This window comes from Rhea americana, unplaced genomic scaffold (assembly GCF_003343005.1).
Source record: "Rhea americana isolate MKP2758 unplaced genomic scaffold, rheAme1 scaffold_0, whole genome shotgun sequence".
NCBI classification, from domain to species: domain Eukaryota; kingdom Metazoa; phylum Chordata; class Aves; order Rheiformes; family Rheidae; genus Rhea; species Rhea americana.
The window spans coordinates 3,619,866-3,639,979 of NW_028185037.1; the positions used below are offsets into that span (position 1 = coordinate 3,619,866).

The 20,114-nt window shown below is 37.8% G+C and overlaps 1 protein-coding gene across 3 annotated transcripts in view; it reads left to right on the forward strand.

Moving 5' to 3' along the window:
• RUNX1T1 (RUNX1 partner transcriptional co-repressor 1) overlaps nucleotides 1–20,114 on the forward strand; it is a 114,825-nt gene that overhangs the window by 24,124 nt on the left and 70,587 nt on the right. The window contains exon 1 of one of the 3 annotated variants that reach the window (XM_085307182.1): nucleotides 10,020–10,375. The exons of the other annotated variants lie outside the window; for them this stretch is intronic. Within the exon in view, the coding sequence (XP_085163308.1) occupies nucleotides 10,369–10,375 (7 nt within the window). The 5' untranslated portion in view covers nucleotides 10,020–10,368. Of the gene's footprint in view, nucleotides 1–10,019; nucleotides 10,376–20,114 lie in introns of those variants that run through there. 3 annotated transcript variants of the gene reach the window in all.

Here is a 20,114-nt window from a genome sequence, read left to right on the forward strand (position 1 = left end):
GTAGTAGTGGTGGTGGTACTCATCTCATGAATGTAATCATCATCTTTGGCATTTTAAGTTCTTTCATTCTTGACATTATTTTTATTCACCCAAAGCAGAACCTTTGTTCTGATATGGCCTGTTAAAACAATGGTGCCAGTTATAAACACTTCCATTCTTACTGTGATTTTCTTAGATGTCCAACCTGGTGTTCAATTTTAAAATATTGAGATAGAATCASTTACAGTCCTTGCTAATAACTGCTGTTTATTGAAATAAAAAGCTGCACTAAAACCAAAAGAAAATTTCTCTGGAATAAGACTGTGATGGTGCAAACACTTCAGCATCTGCTCAAGTACGGGAGGATCAAGAGGCAGTGTGCCCTGCGCAGCGTAAATGAGATGGAGTTCATGCATGAATAAAATTTTGGCCCTCGTACATGTAAAGTGTCCTTTGGGATGTGAACTTCAAGGTACATGATTATAGCTGAAAGATACTGAAAGCTGTGTTTAGGTAAAGGTATTGAATATATTTTTAAGTACTGAAGAATTAGAGAAAAGAATGACTTGTTTGATATATAAAGAGTGTGACTCTCTTATTTAGATAATTTTAATGATCTACTTTACAGCACAGCACTGCTAACAGTTGTACTGGCAGAACTTAAGATCACAAGGCTGGGAGCAAGGAATAGAGGGAACTTATTAATTTGGCTTTGCAGCAGAAATCAGTGTAGCATGTGACTGTTCCTTTTTATTGTTGTGGGCAAAAGCAAGTCTAGGAAAGATATTTGTGGTTACAGGAGCGGAGAAGAGAGAGAGCTGAAAGTTAACTGTGGTTTTATTTTCTTTTGTGCTGCGGGCTTTAAGTCCAGTCTGTGGAGTTGTGCTTACAGTTGTCAAGGGCACTGTCGTGTGATAGTCATCTAGGGTACTTTGGTAAGTGGACTGAGACTGAGCAGTAACTTCTGCTTTTCCTGCCGGTATTTCCTTAGGATTTTGTCATACAGATTTAAGGGCATACTCCCTTTCTTACATATATATGTTAACTATCACTACCAGAATAGGGTTTTAGGATATTCTTCATTAAGAGAGTGTAGCTTTCAGTGGATACTCACAGCTGTGAGTAAATGATAGTGTAATGGGACCAAAAGAGTCATTATGATCTATTGTGCCGCTAATCCTCCATCTAAGAAGGATTTGCAGGGGATGGTGCAACAAAAGAGCTGTTACAGTGTATCAGATCGATAATCATGATCTAATAAATTCTTAAATATGTCCGTAATCCTTCACTTTTAGAATCATGACCCTTTTTTCCATTATGAACTCCTAATGCTACTTTGATATAAAAGGGCCTTTAAGTAAATGTGAATTACTTAAACACACAGTTTTAGATTTCTTTATCCCATCATACTCTAAAGAAAACATAGTTTGAATAAGCATTGCTTGTATTTAGAGGGTGAAAACAAGCCTGCTTATCCACTGTTGTCAGTGTCATGTTCCTATAGTTTTGTACATACATAGGACATTGTGTGTGTACAAAAGTGCTATTAAACCGTTACAAGTCACATATGTCTTGTCCCTCCATCCATTGTTTTATATGTCTTTACAGTTTTTCAGAGTTCCCTGTCTAATGAGCTGTCTGTGTCATAGCTGACCAGTGGCCATCTGAACCAGCAGAATAGTAAGAGAAATCTCACCACTGATGCATAAGGACAGCAGTAACCACTCTTTTCTTTCCTCCCACTCATCAGATGTCTAGCTCATCTTTGAAAATAGCAGAAAATGATAGGCCTTAATCATGGTAGCCACCTCAGAAATCCCTCAGAGATAATGKTTTTGGAGCAACATTATGTCTGAAGCTGAAAAAAAATACTTAGCTTTGGCAGCTCCCTGAATCTCTACTGTGACAATCTTGCTTAAGGAAAGTTCTCATGGATAGCATTTCCCAAGCTGGTTAGGGCTTTATTAGAACTGGCACCTTGCATTGTGCCCAAACACTTACTGCTGCTTTTTGCAGATGTTCTCCTAGTGTGAAGTGGTGTAATTTGCTCTTGGTATGAAATTCCACTTCATAATCACCTCTGCATTCTTTGCTTGCTTCTGTTCTGAATGGCTAGAGCTAAGCACCATGTGGTGTACAACACAATTAGATAAAATGAAATGATATTTAAAGGCCTGTGTTCCTAACGGCTCCTTCCTGTTCCTAAAGTAACAAAGATTTTGTATGTTAATTTTCCTTAGCTGTGATAAGATTTGTCTTAGTCTTACAAAAAGTACAAATCTTAAGTCAATCCGTTGTGCTTCCAGGGAGCATGGTGTGCTTCCTTTCAGATTGCACAATATTAAGGTGACCACATTTTGGCTGTTTTTTTTGTAGAAGAAACTAAACTAGCACAGTGTTTATCCCTGAATGTTAGTATAGTGCTAGTTGGCTGTTGATAATAACTTTTTTGATAATTACATAATGTTTCATGCTGGTAGCTATAACTTTAAATTCTAGTCATGTAGTGGATTGGGGAAGGCAGGTATGTAGAATGATGAGGAGATCGCTGCCGAATTAAGGACATGGGTGGTATAGCAAAGAGAAGACCGAGGACACTGAACAACTAATGAAACAACGAGAAGGAGTATTTCTTTTACTAAAGACCAGTGTTTCCCTTGGGTCACTTATGAAAGGTGTTCCCCTTGCATCATCAAGTGTGAATGAGCCTGTGTACTGATTCTGCTGTGTTTCTAGAGGCTGAACTGCATTAGACCACTTCACTTGGTAATGTTGTTTTGCCATTTTAGCAATTATAGGATCTGCCAGTGGGTTGTCCTACTATAATTGTGAGAAAACTCACCCATAGCCACTTTTCTGTTAGGATTTCCTAATTTTCTTTGTGAAAAAGAGTGCCCCCCTGCCTTTATGCCGTTAGACTTTCTCATTCATCAGGAAAACTTTTGATGAGGAAGTAAAACATTTGATGAGGAAGTGGCTTTCTCCCCTGGCTCTGAAAAGCAAATAATTTAAATGGGGGACTAATGCTTAGCTGTCCTAGATATGGATATGCCTAAATATTTATTTACCGTGGCTCATCCATTGCGCTTCTGAAATTATTCATTAGTTGACTGATGTAATACAAACATAAGGTATTAATAGAGARCACTAACGTGCTTTACAAGAGCACTTCCTGACACTACTGTGTTTATAAACACATAACAAGACAAGCAGAACTGCCTGGTCCCCAGCCCACTATTGTGGAGGCTAATGTAAAGATTTTGATGTCAGATGCGAGACTAAGCTTTGTTTTCTTAAAGCTTGTCAGTTTGTTTTACAAGCACAGCATTATCCTTCTATTGTTGAATATGTGCATCTRTATATACACATATATATACGCTTGCATACACATGCATATGTATGCTGTTAAATAGTATTTTGTTGAATAATATGTTGGAATTGTTTTCACTTTTTTGAGTGCGTACAATGAGTATTGTGGTTTGCAAATTCCTGTTGAAACTGCTCCGTAGCACAACAGCTTTGTGTTGAGGCCTTTCTGAACAAAGCTTTTGTTTGATTATAAATGTAGTAAATAAGTACAAATTGATCAATATATCACAAAAGAGTGAAGAAGGGAGGTCATATCTCCATAAAAAAACATTTTTTCCCCATTGAAAATGGCTGTGTGATGATAAATAAGTGTTTTGTATTGCTGTGTATTTGCTCCACCTGGTGGATTTTGCTGAAAGTGTTTTTAATGCTTATTAATAAGGAGAAACTATCTTTAATTAAATACAGACTATATTACTAAAAGTAAAGACAACTTTCTAATTTATAGTAGCCATAGCATTGCAAGAGGCAAATTTAGAAAAGAAAACATTAAAATTACRTATTTCTTTTGTCACGTTGGTCATTACAGCAATCTGTATGGAAGCGTAGAMTTCCAAACCAATGGATGGTAACAGTTTATGCTTGGACTCATCGAAAGATTAGTAATTAAAAAATCCAACTGCATGGTKTTGAGGTTAGACATGATCAGTGAAAGAGGATTTGTGCGCCCAGCCTCCCCCCCAGATAGACAGTAATTAATGAGCCCCTCTGATAAGAAGTGGCAGGGCTATTGAAAAACGGAGTTACTGCACTGAAGTGTTACTGCTGTACATCAGCATAAAATCTGTCTGCCATTAACCTAGCTTTGCGAACATTGTTTTCTTTGGAATTCTGAAGGACTTGGTTATGCTTTGATCATCTCATTGTTCTCCTTAGGTTATTTTTTTTTCCTTTAGAGTGTAATGGCTCCCTAACAGAAGGTGAAGTTTAGAAAATAGTGTCTCCATATGCAAGGGATTTGGAGACCTTTTTATTGTCTTTAAAAATGTCATTCATAGTCCTCATTAGCATTTATTGTTGCAAGCGTACAAGCAGAAAATGTGAAATTGGTATGTCATGAATAGCTCCACAGAGCTCTAGAGCCCTGAAATTTTGCCTGCAGTGTGGTGTGGGGCAGGCATTGAGAGAAAGCTGTCCAGATGGCTGCCAGCACAGAGCAGAGCTGCAGGTTTTTGTCTCTGGTGCTGAGAGGAGGGAAAGTTCACTGGAGCATACGCTATCACCCCTTGCGTTTTAACAAAACTAACTCGCCATCAGTCAAAATGGGGAGGTGGTGACATTGAAACAAAAGTTTTCAATATAAAGTAACAGTCCTTGTCAAATGAATAAAATATGTTTAGTTAGTGTCACAAATATTGACATGTTACAAAGAAAAATGCAAGACTCGAATTTATGGCTAGTGGTAGATACTCTTTCACACAAATATGCTCTCACATTATCTTTATTATGAAAATCCTATGCAGTGAAAAGACATTGATTAGAGGTCAAAATTGGGGTTAATACACTACAGCAGGAGGAGTTTCCTTACCCATGTTAAAYGAGCAAGCACTCTGAGCTTCAAATCAAAAAACAACTGATAGCTGGAAACTTTTTTTGCATCCTAAAATATGACTCTTGTTCAACAAGACCAGATATTATCTGCCAGGCTTCTCTGGGTCAGACAGAATGTCTTCTTTTTGCCTGCCTGTGAAATGGCATCTGAGGTATTTTGTTGTATCCTTTCAGAAATAATACCAAATCAATATCAAATTTTCTAAAGTGCATCAGTGATGTTTATGCTCAGGTGGTTTGGTAATTGCCTTTGAATACACATGATGATAGAAATGAACAGTCAATTCTGATTTATTTTACCCATATTATAGAAAATATTATATTTAAAAAAATACTTAATGGAAGTTTTGTTTAGCTCAGCTCAAGTTAAAGAAAAGGATACCAAAACAATACCAGTATATGACTTGGTGTGAGTGCACCTACTAAAATCTAAATATAGAGTAGAAAAACATGCATTTTTTTTAAGTACTGAAGCCTATGTTGGCACTTCTRCTCTAAGACAATTAGAATTTATCTTCTCGTATGAGGGATTTTTTTATATACTTTCCTTAATTTGAAACCTAAAATGTTCTTGAAATGCCATCAAGCTTTCTGGCCACTTTCAACAGTAACTATTTTTTTTTGTCTTATTTTGATCAAAAAGAATAGAAAATAAGGCTAGACCTAGATAGCCAAGTCTGTTCTGCTGTCAAAGATGCCTTTTCTTAGCAGATGACTTGAAATCCTTTTTAGAAGACTAATTTCTGATTTTACTGTTGAAATAATATGAGAGATTAAGGCTTTCTCACGTGCAAGGAATTCAGTCCAGTATTCCTTTAGCTAGGACTAGGGATAACACAATGAACAGTTTCTTTTCTTTCAAGAATATTTTTTCCCAGTTTGGTGACTATAGCTTACAAATATCAAATATTTGTGTAAATAATCTCAATTASCCTGTGTTTTGTTGAGCTATGTATGTTTTAAAGGTCCCATTTGTCTTCTTTCAGAAGTCCAGAAAGCCTTGCCAATAAGGAAATGCTTAGGGAAATGTTTAGTGTTGTCTGGCAAATGTTTTGTATTGCATGTATTAAGAGCTACTGTTACAGATAGTCATATATGTCTTATTGGRATATTTTAGTTCTGTTTCCCAGCAAAGAAATAGAAAGGAAGTTTAGAAAGAAGTACCTTTCTTTAGTAGCTTGAGCCCTTTTGTGGTAGTGCAATAAAAACAACGGCGGGTGCAGTGTCACRCAAAAAGTCACGTGAATGTACCAATCACTGTCAATATGTCATACATAGCCTGTTGTTGCATAAAATAGCAGGAAATATTTGGCAGCAAGAAATTAGTGAACTTCTTTCTCAGGTGTTGCCTTTCTTGTACTTCGGTTTGGCAATCAACTGAACAAAGTTAAGAAAGCATCCAGAAGTAGTCTCCTGTCTGCCCCCAACAGCTCCACAGCTCACACATTAGGTGGGTTTGCCCTGTCAGTGGGATGCCTTAAGAAAACACTAATAGCTTCCAGCTGGGTGGAAAATCAAAACGTTTGGGGGCTGACAAAACTAGCAGATTTGAATTTGAAAGCCCAGCTAATGCCTGCATTTTTATTTACCACTCGCCCATAAAAGATTATTTTCCAATATGTCAGCCTCATTTGGTGGCCAGTGGTCTGAAAGTGAAAGTGGAACAAGCAAGCGGGGAAATCTGGACATTAGTGAGTCCGCCCTTTCAAGCTGGTGCGCCACTTTGTGGAATGGCCTTCCCTGAGGTTGGGGGGGTCCTAATGACCATTCATCAATGCTCGTTGACTGATCATTGAGTGCCTTCTCATTCAGTTTATCAAGTCTTGCACATAAAAAGTCAGAATAAGCATTATTCAGCTTTGTTAAAGCCAACTAGGAGTAAAATGCTCCATTTGAACCCATTTTGCCCTTGGTTTTTCACTTTGTTAATGCAGTCCTGCTTAAATGAGTGCTTTTATTGGGTCAGTTAGAATATCTGAAACTATTAATTCTCTTGTATTGAATAGCTGGTGGCAGGCCAGAGCAGATGGGGTAGAAAACTATTTGGTTGGGTGTATTGCTTTCAATTAGGATCAATGAGGTTTCAGCTCCTTTGAATTAACTCACTTAATACCCACTGTGTGAAGTCACAATGTATCACAACAGTCCGCTCTAAGTAGAGCGGGAAGTTGCGAAGTCCTACAGAAAAGCTTTGAGTTAAATTCTTCCCTCACTGTTAATAGAGAGCTTTCATTAACTACAGATGCATTTCAGTGGACTTCCAGTCTCTGTTATTAAGCTCGGTTTAAGCAAAAGACAATCTGTACTTTTAAATGGAATTTCTCTTTTTCATCTAAGCAATGTAATAACAACTTTATGTGATCAGTGGTTCATAGATCGTGGTTTTTTTGCAAATTCCTGAGTTCGGAGACTGTTTTGCTTTCTTTCACCTGTTTTCAAAAGTAAGAGTTGTAGAGGATTGTTTTAAATTATTTGTAAGATGTTTTGAATGATAGAGAAGAAGCTGATTTCCAGACAGTCACCCTGGAAGGCGTAACGTAACATGCAGCATAAAGAAACTGGTTGAAGGTTATCTTCCAGATTTTCACTCTTTCACTCTGTCTGTATCGTTTTCCTTTTGGTATTACATGTTGTACGAATGCCTGTGTTACAGCAGAATTGTACATTTGTTAAAATGGCTGCTTTTTCTGCCCCCCCCCCCTTTTTTTTCCTTCAGAATGACAGAAGTGGAGAATAAAACTATTTTACAGAATGTCCATCTTGGCCTACTAAAATTTCAGAAATGGTGCAAAAACTATTACTATTACAGCAATCTTTAAGTGAATGCATTAAAAATGGGAAGGGGGGAAAATAAATATCCAGAGATATTTATTCAGGGAGGACTGCCAAATGGGTTGCAGCCTGCCTCAGTGTATTAAATAATGAGAGGGAAAAACTATTCATGCAGCTGGCTGCTTGAGAAAATGCTGAAGTAGTCTCAGATGCACAGGCATTCTGTTAGCCCCTTCCACAGGCAGACTTCTAGGTGAGAATCTCCAGGGATCCAGGTTTTGTTGACGTGGATCAATTTAAATGGCAATTACTGTAGTCAGATAACAGCTTAAAAAGGCTTTTTACACACAGAAAAGATGCATAATCACAGAGCATATGGAAGTTCAATTTTGCGAGCCATGGTCTGTGGATTTACAATGTACTGATATTAAGACCTACTTTTAAAAGTGAACATTGTTCAGTTTTATTAAAATGCATCATACCTTTGACACATTACTTTCTACTCTAAGGCTGATTCAGGCTGCATCGATGTTGATGTAAGGTTGCGTTTCCAACTGTGAAAATGTTTTTCCTTTCATGTAGAGTACAGCATTAAAAACGAAAAACAACACGGCAAATACAATACTGACTGACTGGTTTTAAATAGTGCATCAAATAATAAAACAAATAGAATGCTAAATCCTTCAGAGGCCTTGGTGGCACAGACTTGCAGGGTTATTCTCTCCCTTTCCTCCCTCTGTTTTTTCCCCCTTCATGAAAGCTTTCTGTCAGGAAAGCATTCTCCTCTTTCGATGTTTGTGTTTGGCTCTCGGATACACAAAAATCCATTATACAGAACTTCATTACGGTAGCTGTCTGATGAAGATGAAGAAAAGATTGCCTCAAGGAGTGGCTGCGTCGTATCGGTAGTGCCACAAGACGTGCCGGGCTGAGGGGAGTTGCCYGTTCGCTTCTTCGATCATCCTGAATTTGCCGAGCCTGTGCTTGGAGTCTCTCTCCTCTATTTAAGTAGAGTTTAATGGATGAGCGGCATGTAGAGAGTGTTAAAAAGTTCTTGTGGACATAACAGTAAACTAAGTGACTCATTTGTTTTAAGTCAAAAATATTCAGGAGTTCAGTCCGGATATTGGAAGGGTTGCTATTTTTTGCTTAATTTCGCATGTGTGCTCTGTTCCTAAAGAGATCTTTATCAGGCTTTGCGGCAGCTAAAGGAAGGAAAAGGAAGGCCTGAAAGCAGAGTTGTTTCTGTGTTTTAGAGGCAGAAGATGGCATAGCACAAAATCAGGGGGTTGCATAAAAAAGTACAAAAGGATGAGTCTTATCCTGACAAGACTGCAGCTTCTGAAAATCTGAATGTGTTTCTATCTGGGCTTAAATGTAGCCTGAAAAGGCAAAGTCGAAGAGAGAACAGAACCCATGTGCTAATTGCTGGAAAAATGGTGCTTGCTAAAACAGAGAAGATTATGCAAATGCTAAATTGGAGGAGAGTTTTGAAAAAGAAGATATTTTTCCTTGTGCCTCAAATTTTGTGTAAGGCTGTACGTGCTACAGAAGGCATGTGAGCCAGGCATATGTTTCTCCTAAGAGGCAAAGATGTTTTACAAAGGACCAAAGAGGGACTGCTGAGAAGAAAATAGCCAGCTTTAGATAAAGCACTATAACAAAGACTTGTAGTTTTATGTATCATGGTGTCCATTAAAGCTTAATAGGGAAAAGTGCATTGAACCTAGCCAGGCATACGTTATTCATGTGAAGGATAAACATTTAAGGGGTGTGCAAAATCAGAAATTGGGAGGACATGATTGTTTAGCTTTTGAGAAAGCTTTACAGGGAAGATTTTGTTTTCATCCCCCATGGATCACCATGCAAGGTAAAGGAGACTAAGCTGCAAATGTTTGGAACATATCAATGCAGGAATCCCAGGGGGTTAAAAGCRCTATAGTAAAATAGAAGTGGTCTGCTTTCTAAGTGTGTTCTATTTTACACATACTACTGAGAATCTGAGAAAGGGAGTGATTTTGATACTCTGTTCACTGTAGTAAAATAGCATAATAATGAAAAAAGTGTGGGGAGGGGAGAAAAAGGGAGGGGGGACCCTCTGGTATACCTCCTTGCACATTTTGAATTTCCAGCTAAATAAACAGACGTAGTCCCACGGAGTTCAAAATTATGGCTGTTAAAATAAAGAATGGATTTGTTTCCACTTTTGGAGGGGAGCCGGTTCGGAGCGAGGCTTTCCTTAATTGCTTTCAGCAGAAGAAAGGGTTAACTTTTAAGGAATAATGCAGCGTTTTTAGCTTATCGCTCCGCATTCTACTTTCTATTCTTTGGTCATCTGGAACTTGGTGTGAAAGGTAGAGTAAAAGGAGTCAGCCGAGGGGAGCTGGGGTTGTGATAATTTGCACACACATCCCTGTCATTGTTCTGCCTGAAGAGACAGGGCTGGGTTCAAGGCCACATGTGCTCCTGTCATCATTCACATTTCTGCTCCAAGTGCAATACAGAGTGTCAGCTCTCCATCTGTCTTTGCCTGGCAAACGCACGCGCCCAGCATCCTGCCTCCAGCTACGCTGCCACCGCCAGCGCTGATGGCCCTCCTCGCCTCCCTGCGCTCATTCCAGAACAGGAGGCGCTGAGCCCGAAATACGCTCGCTTGCAGGAGAGAGCCATTTACAGTGTGGTATATTTTATCCGAGGATGCCTGGTGAGTTAAAATCCTTGCAGCTCTTTTGATTTTAAATGAGGAAACGCTAATTGTTTTTGGATAGTGGGTTTTTTTTCCTCTTTTTTTCTTTTTTAAATATAGATGGGGATTTGCGAGCTGATAGGGATACGGAGTGATYGTAGATGCTAATTCTGTTGTGTATATGTTTGGGGGAGGGGAATTTGTCTGAGGAAACTGCCAAAGATGATACTTAGAGCAGGACTGGATGTTTCAATGCCAAAAGATTGAAATAGTAGAAAGTCATCTTATTTGGGGGTGCAGGTCTCTKCACGGGTGTAATTTTAGTGCAGAGAAATATAGCTTTGGACTGTCTTTCGTGACTGTCAGCTGTACCTTGTATCTGCAAACATTTGATCGGTAGAGCTCATTTGCAGCGTTCACCGATCATCTGAAATTCTCTCTCTGAGAAGCTGTTTATGTTAGAGAAGTGAAGGAGATTTATAAAACAAATTATTTCAGCATCGTCCTAAATCACAGTCCTTAGCTGTCACCAGACAAATCATTGAAATATATTACTACAAAATAAAACAGAAAAAAAAATCTGCTGAATTAGAGAAATTGCTGCAGAGCTGGAAATTTTAATAGATTGGTTTCCTCATGAAAATATTGTCCTTGGATCTTTAGATCACTTGTCTTATTGATAAGTGTTATTGCCAAGAAAACATTGCTTCTATACCGGCTGGTTTGTTTGAGGGTTTTTTTGAGATACTTGACCACAACAGAGTGGATTGATTTTGGTGTGTTTTGTTTGTTTTTTCGGTAAGGACTGAACAGAGCCATGTGCCTGATTATAGTAGCCTGTGTCTGTAGATTAAAAAAAAAAAAAAAAAAGAGAGAGAGAGAGAAAGAGGAGGATAGAGATCCTACAGCAGGCTGGTGCTTGTGGATTATTTGGGTAGGATGGGCAGAAGAGGCTATGCTTGATCACAGAGAGTCTGTACACCTCGCAGATGGTGTTTTGAAACAGTATCTGCCAGTTTGCTGCAACCACAGTTGCATGTAGGTATTGCCAGTTGTTTGAAGAATATTTTCCTTTCAGGATTTTTATACATGGTCATACTCTATTGCTGGTATGTTTGCTGATCCTCTGGTTGTAACAAGAAAGTGGGTTCTGTTTGCTCAAAGCACTAGGCTAAGAGGATTTATATGGTTGAAATATGGGCAAATTAATTTGCATAGATAACAACTGAGGACTATGAAAGGTCAATTTAACCCTTTAAACTGAAATTTGATTTGCATGCATTATATTCCTGGGGATGTGATCTTCATTAGAAATATTATGGCAATTCATTAATTTGGAAAACTGCATTCTGCGTAATTTGAATCCACTGACATTTTCATTCTATTTGTATGAAACTATTCTCCTCATGTGGTTTACTATCTGTGTTCTATTAAGATATTTTAATGTGCTAAAGTTACCCAGTCTTATCAGTTTTGATCCTTGTGTGTGTTATTTGGGGATATTAGCAAACAGTATTGGAATGCCTAAGGTGGGAGTTTCTGAAAACCTATTAAGCCTTTGGCATTTAAATTACTTAATCTACCTGCTGGTTAAAATTTCATGCATCTTTAATCAAAATGGCATGTGCTACACTAGAGTATGTATACCCTTATCGATACTTGTTAAGCTTTAACATTAAATAAATCTTTAATTTCCAGCAGTCTCTTAAAGCAGTAGCAAGCAAGAAGTGTGTTTTAATGTCAGCTCTGAGTGTTAGAAAACCTTGCACTTGGATATAGAGAATACACTAACAGCTGTGACTGGGAGCATGTGCCAGAATGGAGATACTTGAACAGATCTGACACTTGGCTATTTTTGACACCCATCTGCACTTTTTTACTCTCCTCTAGGATGAACTGCCTCTCAATCTGTTCACAGCATATTTTAGCCCTTTAATATTGTGGTGTTGGTTTTTTTCAAATGGGCATTATTAGCCATCTGGGGCAGATTTTGTATTTTTAAAGTAAGCACATTATGTACAGAAGATTAAAAGGATGTGTATTTTTATGTAATCTGATATTATGTCAGTGCCTTTTGTGTTTGTGTGAAGTCTTGGGTTCAGAAGCATCCCTTTAGTAATTCTGACATCCACAGTCCTCCTTATTTTGGAGAAAGAACAGGAAGTAATAAAAGTGGGTTCTGGTTTATGTGTAGTGATAACACTTTTACACAAAATAAATTTGCTCTTCAAAGACAAACTGTTCGTACTGTTATAATTGTGATTGGCTACTAACCTTCTCACTTCCCTGTAACTAAAAAGCTGCAGCACAGAGAGTTGCTAATGAAACATTGTAAAAGCAATTCAGATTTTTTTTGAGGCACTATTGCAATTCTGTGAAAAGTCCAGAGAAAGGTAATCTTGTTAACGKGAGGCTTGCAGTAACCAAGTTAACCATTTTGTCATTCTATTCAGAGAACTCTAGGAATTGCTTATCTCTAAATAACTGATGTTGGAGGAACAGTGTTCAAATCTAATACCATATACAAATTTGTCTGATTACTGTGTGTTTTTTGCTTTTTTTTAAGGGCTGTTTATTCCAGACTTTATTTATGAAACATTACAAATCTATCAGTCATTTTATAGTACTTTCAAAGAACAGATGTTGGCCTACAAAATGCTTTATTATTGCCCATGGCAGTATTCAGCATGGTTTCCTTAAAAGGACAATCAGTGATCACAGTCATTGTAGCCCAGAAATAATGCTGTTCTTTCAGAAGATGGCCTGGTATTAGGTCAGACCACCCTTTCTTTACTTCTGCTCTCCAGATGTGGCTGCAACTTTTTTTTTTTTTTAAGTTCATGTTTCAAAAAAATGGGTTTGTTTTCAAAATCTGGTTTTACTTAAGATATCTCCATCCTGGAGTGCATTTCATAAATTGCCCACATATTTTTCTTAGCAGAGAACTTAACTGGCTGTAATTTTTAACACATGGCCACATCATGTGATATTTTCAAAACATTTGCACATAGCTTTAAGAAGGTCCCAGCAGAAATGATCCATCATCTCACAGCCAGCCTGTTTCTTAACAGCGTATCTGCATTTTCCATTTAGCAGAGCTATATATTATTAGCTTACATTTTGGGTAGTAAAACAGTGCATTGCTGATTGTAAAACATGGACTTTATTATCTGCTGAAAATTGATTTGGCATTTATAGCCACTGTGTACTAGACTGGCTTTCTGGTTTTAACATTAGTGCTTGCAAGTGATGATTTGTTTAAAGAACAGAAACAAAATTGCCATGGACGTAACTGTTAGTGTCCTAGTAACTGAACATTTGGATTATCCACCTGTTTTTTAAATACATGCGTCTAAATGCTGTTATACAGCAAAAGTCTCCTAACAGTCCATTAGCTGACTTGTTCTAAGTTGCAGTTGCTATGCTGTTATATTAGGACAATTCTATGTCTTACAAAACAAGTTTCCTGCCAAACAGGGAAAATGTGTCTGGAAATACTTAAGTCTGAGTGTTAACCTTGCATCATTATTACAATCATCCTACATAATGACTTTATCTTCTTCAAGTTTCTGATAGGAGTGAAAAGCTCTTTCCTCTTAAGAGGACTGTGGATCACTAGGTTCTTCAGATACATAGATACATGTCGTATCCTTACAACAACTCTGCTTTTCAAAKCATTAAGGTTTCCTCTTCTTTTTTGGTAGCAATAAATTCTGAAGTCTGTATATCATTATTTCTCTTATTTTCAACCCATGGGGGTATGAACTGCATCTTGCTATGTATGCATGGAAAGTAACTAACACATTATGGGGTGTAGATAATACTGCAGAAATAGTATTTCTTTTTGTTTTGTTTTGTTTTGTTTYGTTTTTTAGGTCCCAAACACGCACTGCAAAGATTTAGTAAATTTAAACTTAGGCCCTTGGCTGAAGAGGAACAAATGAATCTGTTTCTCAAGACTAGTACTTCAGCAGTGTGTGCCTGTGCAGTGCTTAGTACCAATTACRTTAAGTTGAAGATTTTGGACTCCACAACAGTACATAATTAGAATTAGGGCATGATCACCTTAGTGTGGAAATCAATTTGATCTGTTTCCATGCAGTTAAAAGAGGACTTGAATACCAATTTTGGGTAAAACAAATTCTGAAATGATGTGACATGCAGATGAGAAAGATCTGAATGGAGAAGTTGATGCATATAATAGTAGAAGAAGATGTGGTATGTGGTCCTTTTCGCCTGTGCCAGTTTCCTGATTTGTTTCCTGCATCATTTCATCATCAAAGTACGTACAGCAAGGATAACTCTACAAATATCACTTAAAATCTGATTTCCCGGTACCAGATCGCAAACTAAAGCTAAATGCAAAAGAAGACTTCTGCACTTAAGGCAGCAGCTGGCTTCCAAAGCCCAAATTRTGTGCCTTTGAGCTGCTATCCCCTCTTTCCTAATTCCAGATGTATCACAGTTCCAATTTAAAGTTTTCCAAACATGCAAGTCTCCCATCTGTGCATGCTAAGAGCTGTCTTAATATTGGCAGGGGCAAGCAGGCCAATGTTCAGTTCATACCTAAGTCTTTTTGGAATTGAGACATTTTTGGGTCTGAGTTGTTTGAACAGTTGCAYCCTGGTAGGTAATCTTGGAGGATGCCTAATGTGTATTTAGAAAAGTTGGTCTCTGTGCAAGGGCCTTTCTGTAATACAATACATTTCTGCAACACAGAAGTGTCTGTGGTGTAAAATGGAGCACAGAGCAAATTATGTTCAGACTAGTAGAAACTAATTTGGAAAGTCCATAATGCACAGACTGTGTGGGCTTTTGCTGGTATTCATGCACAGTCTAGCCACATTAGCCCACTTTGCAAGACCAAGTTGAATACCCCATGCTATACTAACTCCACATTTACACAGTCAATCTGTGAAACAAGTTCCTTTTATGYTGTACCATGCTATCTATATTCACTGCCTTAACTCTCCACTAGCTTGTCTCTGTATGTATTCCCTTTTGTGATGTCTGTCTGCTCTTCCTACATGTTGTATGAAACAGCCACTAGACAAAATGCAGAAACTCTGCCAGTAGCAGGGACTGGCAGTCAGACTCTGCCAGGCACACACGGCCATCACTGTGCCGCCAAAGCGGCTTCCTTGGCATTGCCATTGGTCTCAGCCCTTGTTCCATCTTGAACTGTTTCCTGCTCAGTTCTTGAGCTAAACAAGAAGGAATAACCTGTAGCTGGGTGGCAGCTTTCTTCTGCTGAGGCAGTACATTATAAACCTGAACTTGAGCAAGCAGAAGGAGGATCTGAATTTGTCTTTTACTTCCAGAGTGAAGCTTCTAACCAAAAGTCTGTTAAATAAAATCAAGAATCACCTCTCTCATCTTGCCTAACTATGTCTTAAAATAAGCTGGTTCTGTAATTTTTGAAGGTGAGGATATAGTCAGCTTTTCTGGAGGAGAGATGGGACAGTGGATCTTGTGTCTCCTAATTGCTGAGGCTCATCAAAGGCAGGAGTGAAGCATCCTGTCTCCGATATTTCCCTCATCCATAAAGTTAACTTACTGAACTAGCAACTGCCTAAAACTTACCTCATCTTTTCTGTCGTGAGCTGTCTACCTCATGGGGGGATGTAGAGAAAATGGAACCTGACTATTCTTGGAGGTGTAGAATGCTAAGATGTGAGACAGCAGACACAAGGAGTAGAACACAGAAAATCCCAAATAGTTATTAGGAAAAAATCCTTCACCATGAAAGTGGTCAAACACTTCTCCAGAAAAGGGTGATATCTCCGTATCTGAAGACGTTAAAAACTGCTATTGGACAACCCCCTGGCAGCCTGATCTAAGTGGACTTACTTTGAAGCTGCAGAAGCTGGATGATCTCTTGAGATCCCTTCAACCTATATTCTTCTGCATTCCTACTTAGTATATTAGCTCTTTTGGATACCCATTCTGAAGTACTTCAGCCCTGTGTACACTAGGGGAGAACAGATCCTCGCACAGGCGTTTGTGTTTTTTTAGCGGAAAAATTTCAGCGGTACTGAATTTCTAGGCACCTGAAATTAATTATTCATTCAGTCTGGTCTGAAATTATTACTTGATCTGTAACTTTTAGAATGAACTCTTCCTTTGCATGTTTCTAGAAGAGTTTTGTGATTTGGTGCTGGCTGAAAGGGATGTATTACCCATTGCAGTTCATGGAGTTGCACTTACACATACCAAAGCTGAATTTATTTCTACTGTGTGTTTTTCTTATAATTTATTTTTTTCTCTATTAGTAATTTATTTTATACTGCCTGTTATAGGTGGAGTAAGGAGAAGCAACCTCACTATGAGTTGCTGGAAACCTTGGAATTTGAGGGGAGTTGCTTCAACTGGAGTTTCACAGTACTATAGCTCTGCCAGAGATTCTGCTGAGGAAGTTACCTCTTGTTTTGTCTCTGTGCTGCAGCACACCACCTCTTAGTAATGTTTGTGCAGTTGACTTAGGGCTKTAGTGTCAAAAGAGACACTGAAGTCATCCAACTTCTAAAAATCTTCTGCCCTAATTCCTGTATCATGAAACTACAGTCTCACTTGAGCTTCTCAAAGATATTATGTAATGAATTGTGCATTTATTTCTACTTCTTAAGAATAAAATAACTTTATTTTATGGCTCTTGGGATCTGGCATCCTTTAAAATTTTCATGAGGAATAACCACCTAGTAGGACCCACACATCTAAATTAATTTTAATTGTCCAGCCAGCTATTTCAGGATTAATGTGGATGTATGTTCTAGGACAATGTCTGCAACTTAACTATGCTTTTAAACGGATACAAAGTGTAAGTCAAAGGTGGCAGGAAATCTTTCTGAAGTTCGAGAGGAAATATCATAAGCAGTGGACACAATTATTAAGAATACTGCTCATATGGTKTCCATTTATTATGGAAATACCTTTATAGCGGACTGTAACGATCTCTGCAGCATTTCTGCATATTAACAGTACTGAACTGACGAAGATTGAAAGAACTGTAGAAACGGGGTAGCAAAAGGAATCAGTATTGATCATGTCCTGGAAGAGAGGCTTTGGGGAGTAAGGGGAAGAGAAATGTGTTTGGTAACTCTTCTCTTTTAGGGCGTAACACATTATTTTGCCTTCTACAAGTTACTTAGAAAGCATCTGCTAAATTTAACATTATTCCCTTTCAGTTCTAAAGCTTTCTTGGAATTTTCTTTATCTGCTTATATCCATGTCTCCAAGCACTCCGAGCCCTCCTTTGAATCTCAGGTTCAGGTTCTTAYAGTCTTCCCTTTCTCTTTGATTCTGGTAGTGTTGCTAGATTCACTGTCATGTTCTGCTCCTGTTTTGAAACTGCATCCTGTTAACAGAATAATCTTGTAGTTTAGTGTAACAGAATCTTCTACCTCCTTCATTCAAATCGCTCCTTAATGCATGAGTCCAGCAAACATACATGACTCAAATAATCATCCTACTACAAGATTACAGTTTGGAAAATGTGTGCACCATATCGTACAAAAGTGCAGTCATAMTTTGATTCTTCTTTCTAAACTATGCCTTCAAAATATATTATGGTGACCCTATTAAGCCAGGCAACAAGTATGTGTGCACAGTGTGGAACTGTCATTGTAGCTATTTTAAAATCCAAACAAATGCCATCTTTTGTGACTTTCTTACATCTGACTTCCTCAAGTAATTATTCAAATTTTTAAGGAAATCTTTAAGGATTTTGTGCCTTATAGAGCACCAGCCAYATCATACATGCTTAACAAATAAATATGAACATTTATTGTTTTAATTTTATTTTTTCCAGTCCATTTCACCACATAATTGTTGAATGCATAATTATATCTGCTAGCTTTACATGCTGTTATTTCTTGATTTCCAGTCAGGAAAAAGTTTACCAATAAAAGTTTAGAAGCAGTCATTTTCTGTCAACAGTGTTAATGTTTCTTTTAGGTGTSTTCTTTGCTTGGAACTATACAAGATACATTACTTTTAACTTTATAAACTATAAACACTACAATGTATAAATGATCTTTAAAAAGTGGGGATTCTATGGTCTTTTTCTTTTTGAGAAGGGATCAAAGTCTTTAGCAGTTTCGAAAGTACAGTCTGAGAAACGTTGAGTGAACCACAAGGACTTTGAGAGTTGGTACAGTGTTCAAGACAGCTGAAAGATGCTCGTTAAAGCAACTTGGGTTACATCTATAAAACCAAGGGTATAATTAGATGTCTGGCTAGATTAGATTGTACTATCATTGAATAGCTTTTGAAAGTCTCCAGTTTCCTTCTCAGAAATTTGTTTGCAGAAGAGTTAATCATGTCTTTGGACTCTTTAAATTTTCTTTTCTGCACTGGTAGAGGGAGGACAGTGATGAAGCTCAGTTGCTAGAATTCAAATGTTCATTATTGATTCAGTTCAACCTTCCACAGAGCTGCCGGACTTCCTTATCGTAGAACACAGAGATAGTTTTTGTATTTCTCACTCATATTAGATCTTCAAAGTAATTTAAATTGCCTTATTAAGGTAGATTAGACTGCAGTGCTTCTTTGGAAGCAAATGCAAAGTCTTTTGCAATTTCTGTTAGGATCCTTGCAATTTCTGCTGAGATCCGTGTAGTAATGGGGCTGTAAGTGTATTTTGCTTTTCTGAATTCCTAATACTAAATGTAAATACTTCTATGTTTTCCTTGCAAATGGAGATGATGTGAGACAGTGGACTCTCTGGGAATTCTATTTGTTGYCTCTCAGTTAAATTTTTAAAGCATTTTGAAGAATGTTCTTCTTATTTTGTTCATTTACTTGCATCTTTATGTTATTCTCTGTTGCTGTAAAAGCAAATCTGTATTTCGATTTTCTGAATTTAAAGAGTAGAACTATGGTGCAGGTGAATGTATGCATGAAATTTTCATGGCGTGCTTGGTATGAAAGCAGTATATATAGGGAGTCTTTAGAGCAGTATAGTGAGTTCTCCGTTGTCTTAGGGAAGGCAGATGAAGGGTCTTAGTGGTCTGTGAAGCTTCCCCGTGTAACCAGGACTGTGGCCTGTGGAATGGATGTTGCACAGTGCCTTCCCAGGACGGCTGGCCAGCTGCTCACGTATGAATTSTTAGAGTAGTAATTTCCCAGGTCCTTTCATTTTGAGGAAGGAAAGCAATGGCCTTCAGTCCTCAGTGACTGTCAGGAACAATTCAGGAACAATTCTTTTAATACTGCCTTAAAGCTTTTGATTCAAACCACTCTTGAATTTCCAGGATAAAAATGCTACCTACGTTTTGGGTATTTACTAGTGTTCCTTTATAGAGCCACCCCCCCAAAAAAAAAAAAAAAAAAAAAAAAAGCTGCTGTCTCTTTAGTTAACTTTTTTTTTCTTTCTGAAGAGGTTTCTGGATTTTTTTGAATAACTTTTTCTTTTAGCTTTTTCTTAAAAATGCTGAAATCATCCTGACAACAGCAAATATGATTGCATAGTTTTGTCTGGGGCATTGGTTCAAGACAGTCTTGAAAGAATGACTTAATCACCAGAAACGCTGATTAGTTTTGTCACAAGTGGTTTTCTTTTTTGAGGCCATAAGTGTTTTTGTTGTCTTGCCACACTAGATATAGAATACATGTCTTGATAAATTACCCAATGGAGATTCTGCTGCAGAAATTGATGCTTGCAAAATAAAAATCAAAGCCTTCCCCCCCCCATTGGTAAGCTGCTAGATTTTAAATACATCTCTTTACAAGTCTGAGGAATGCACATATTGTTGCATGT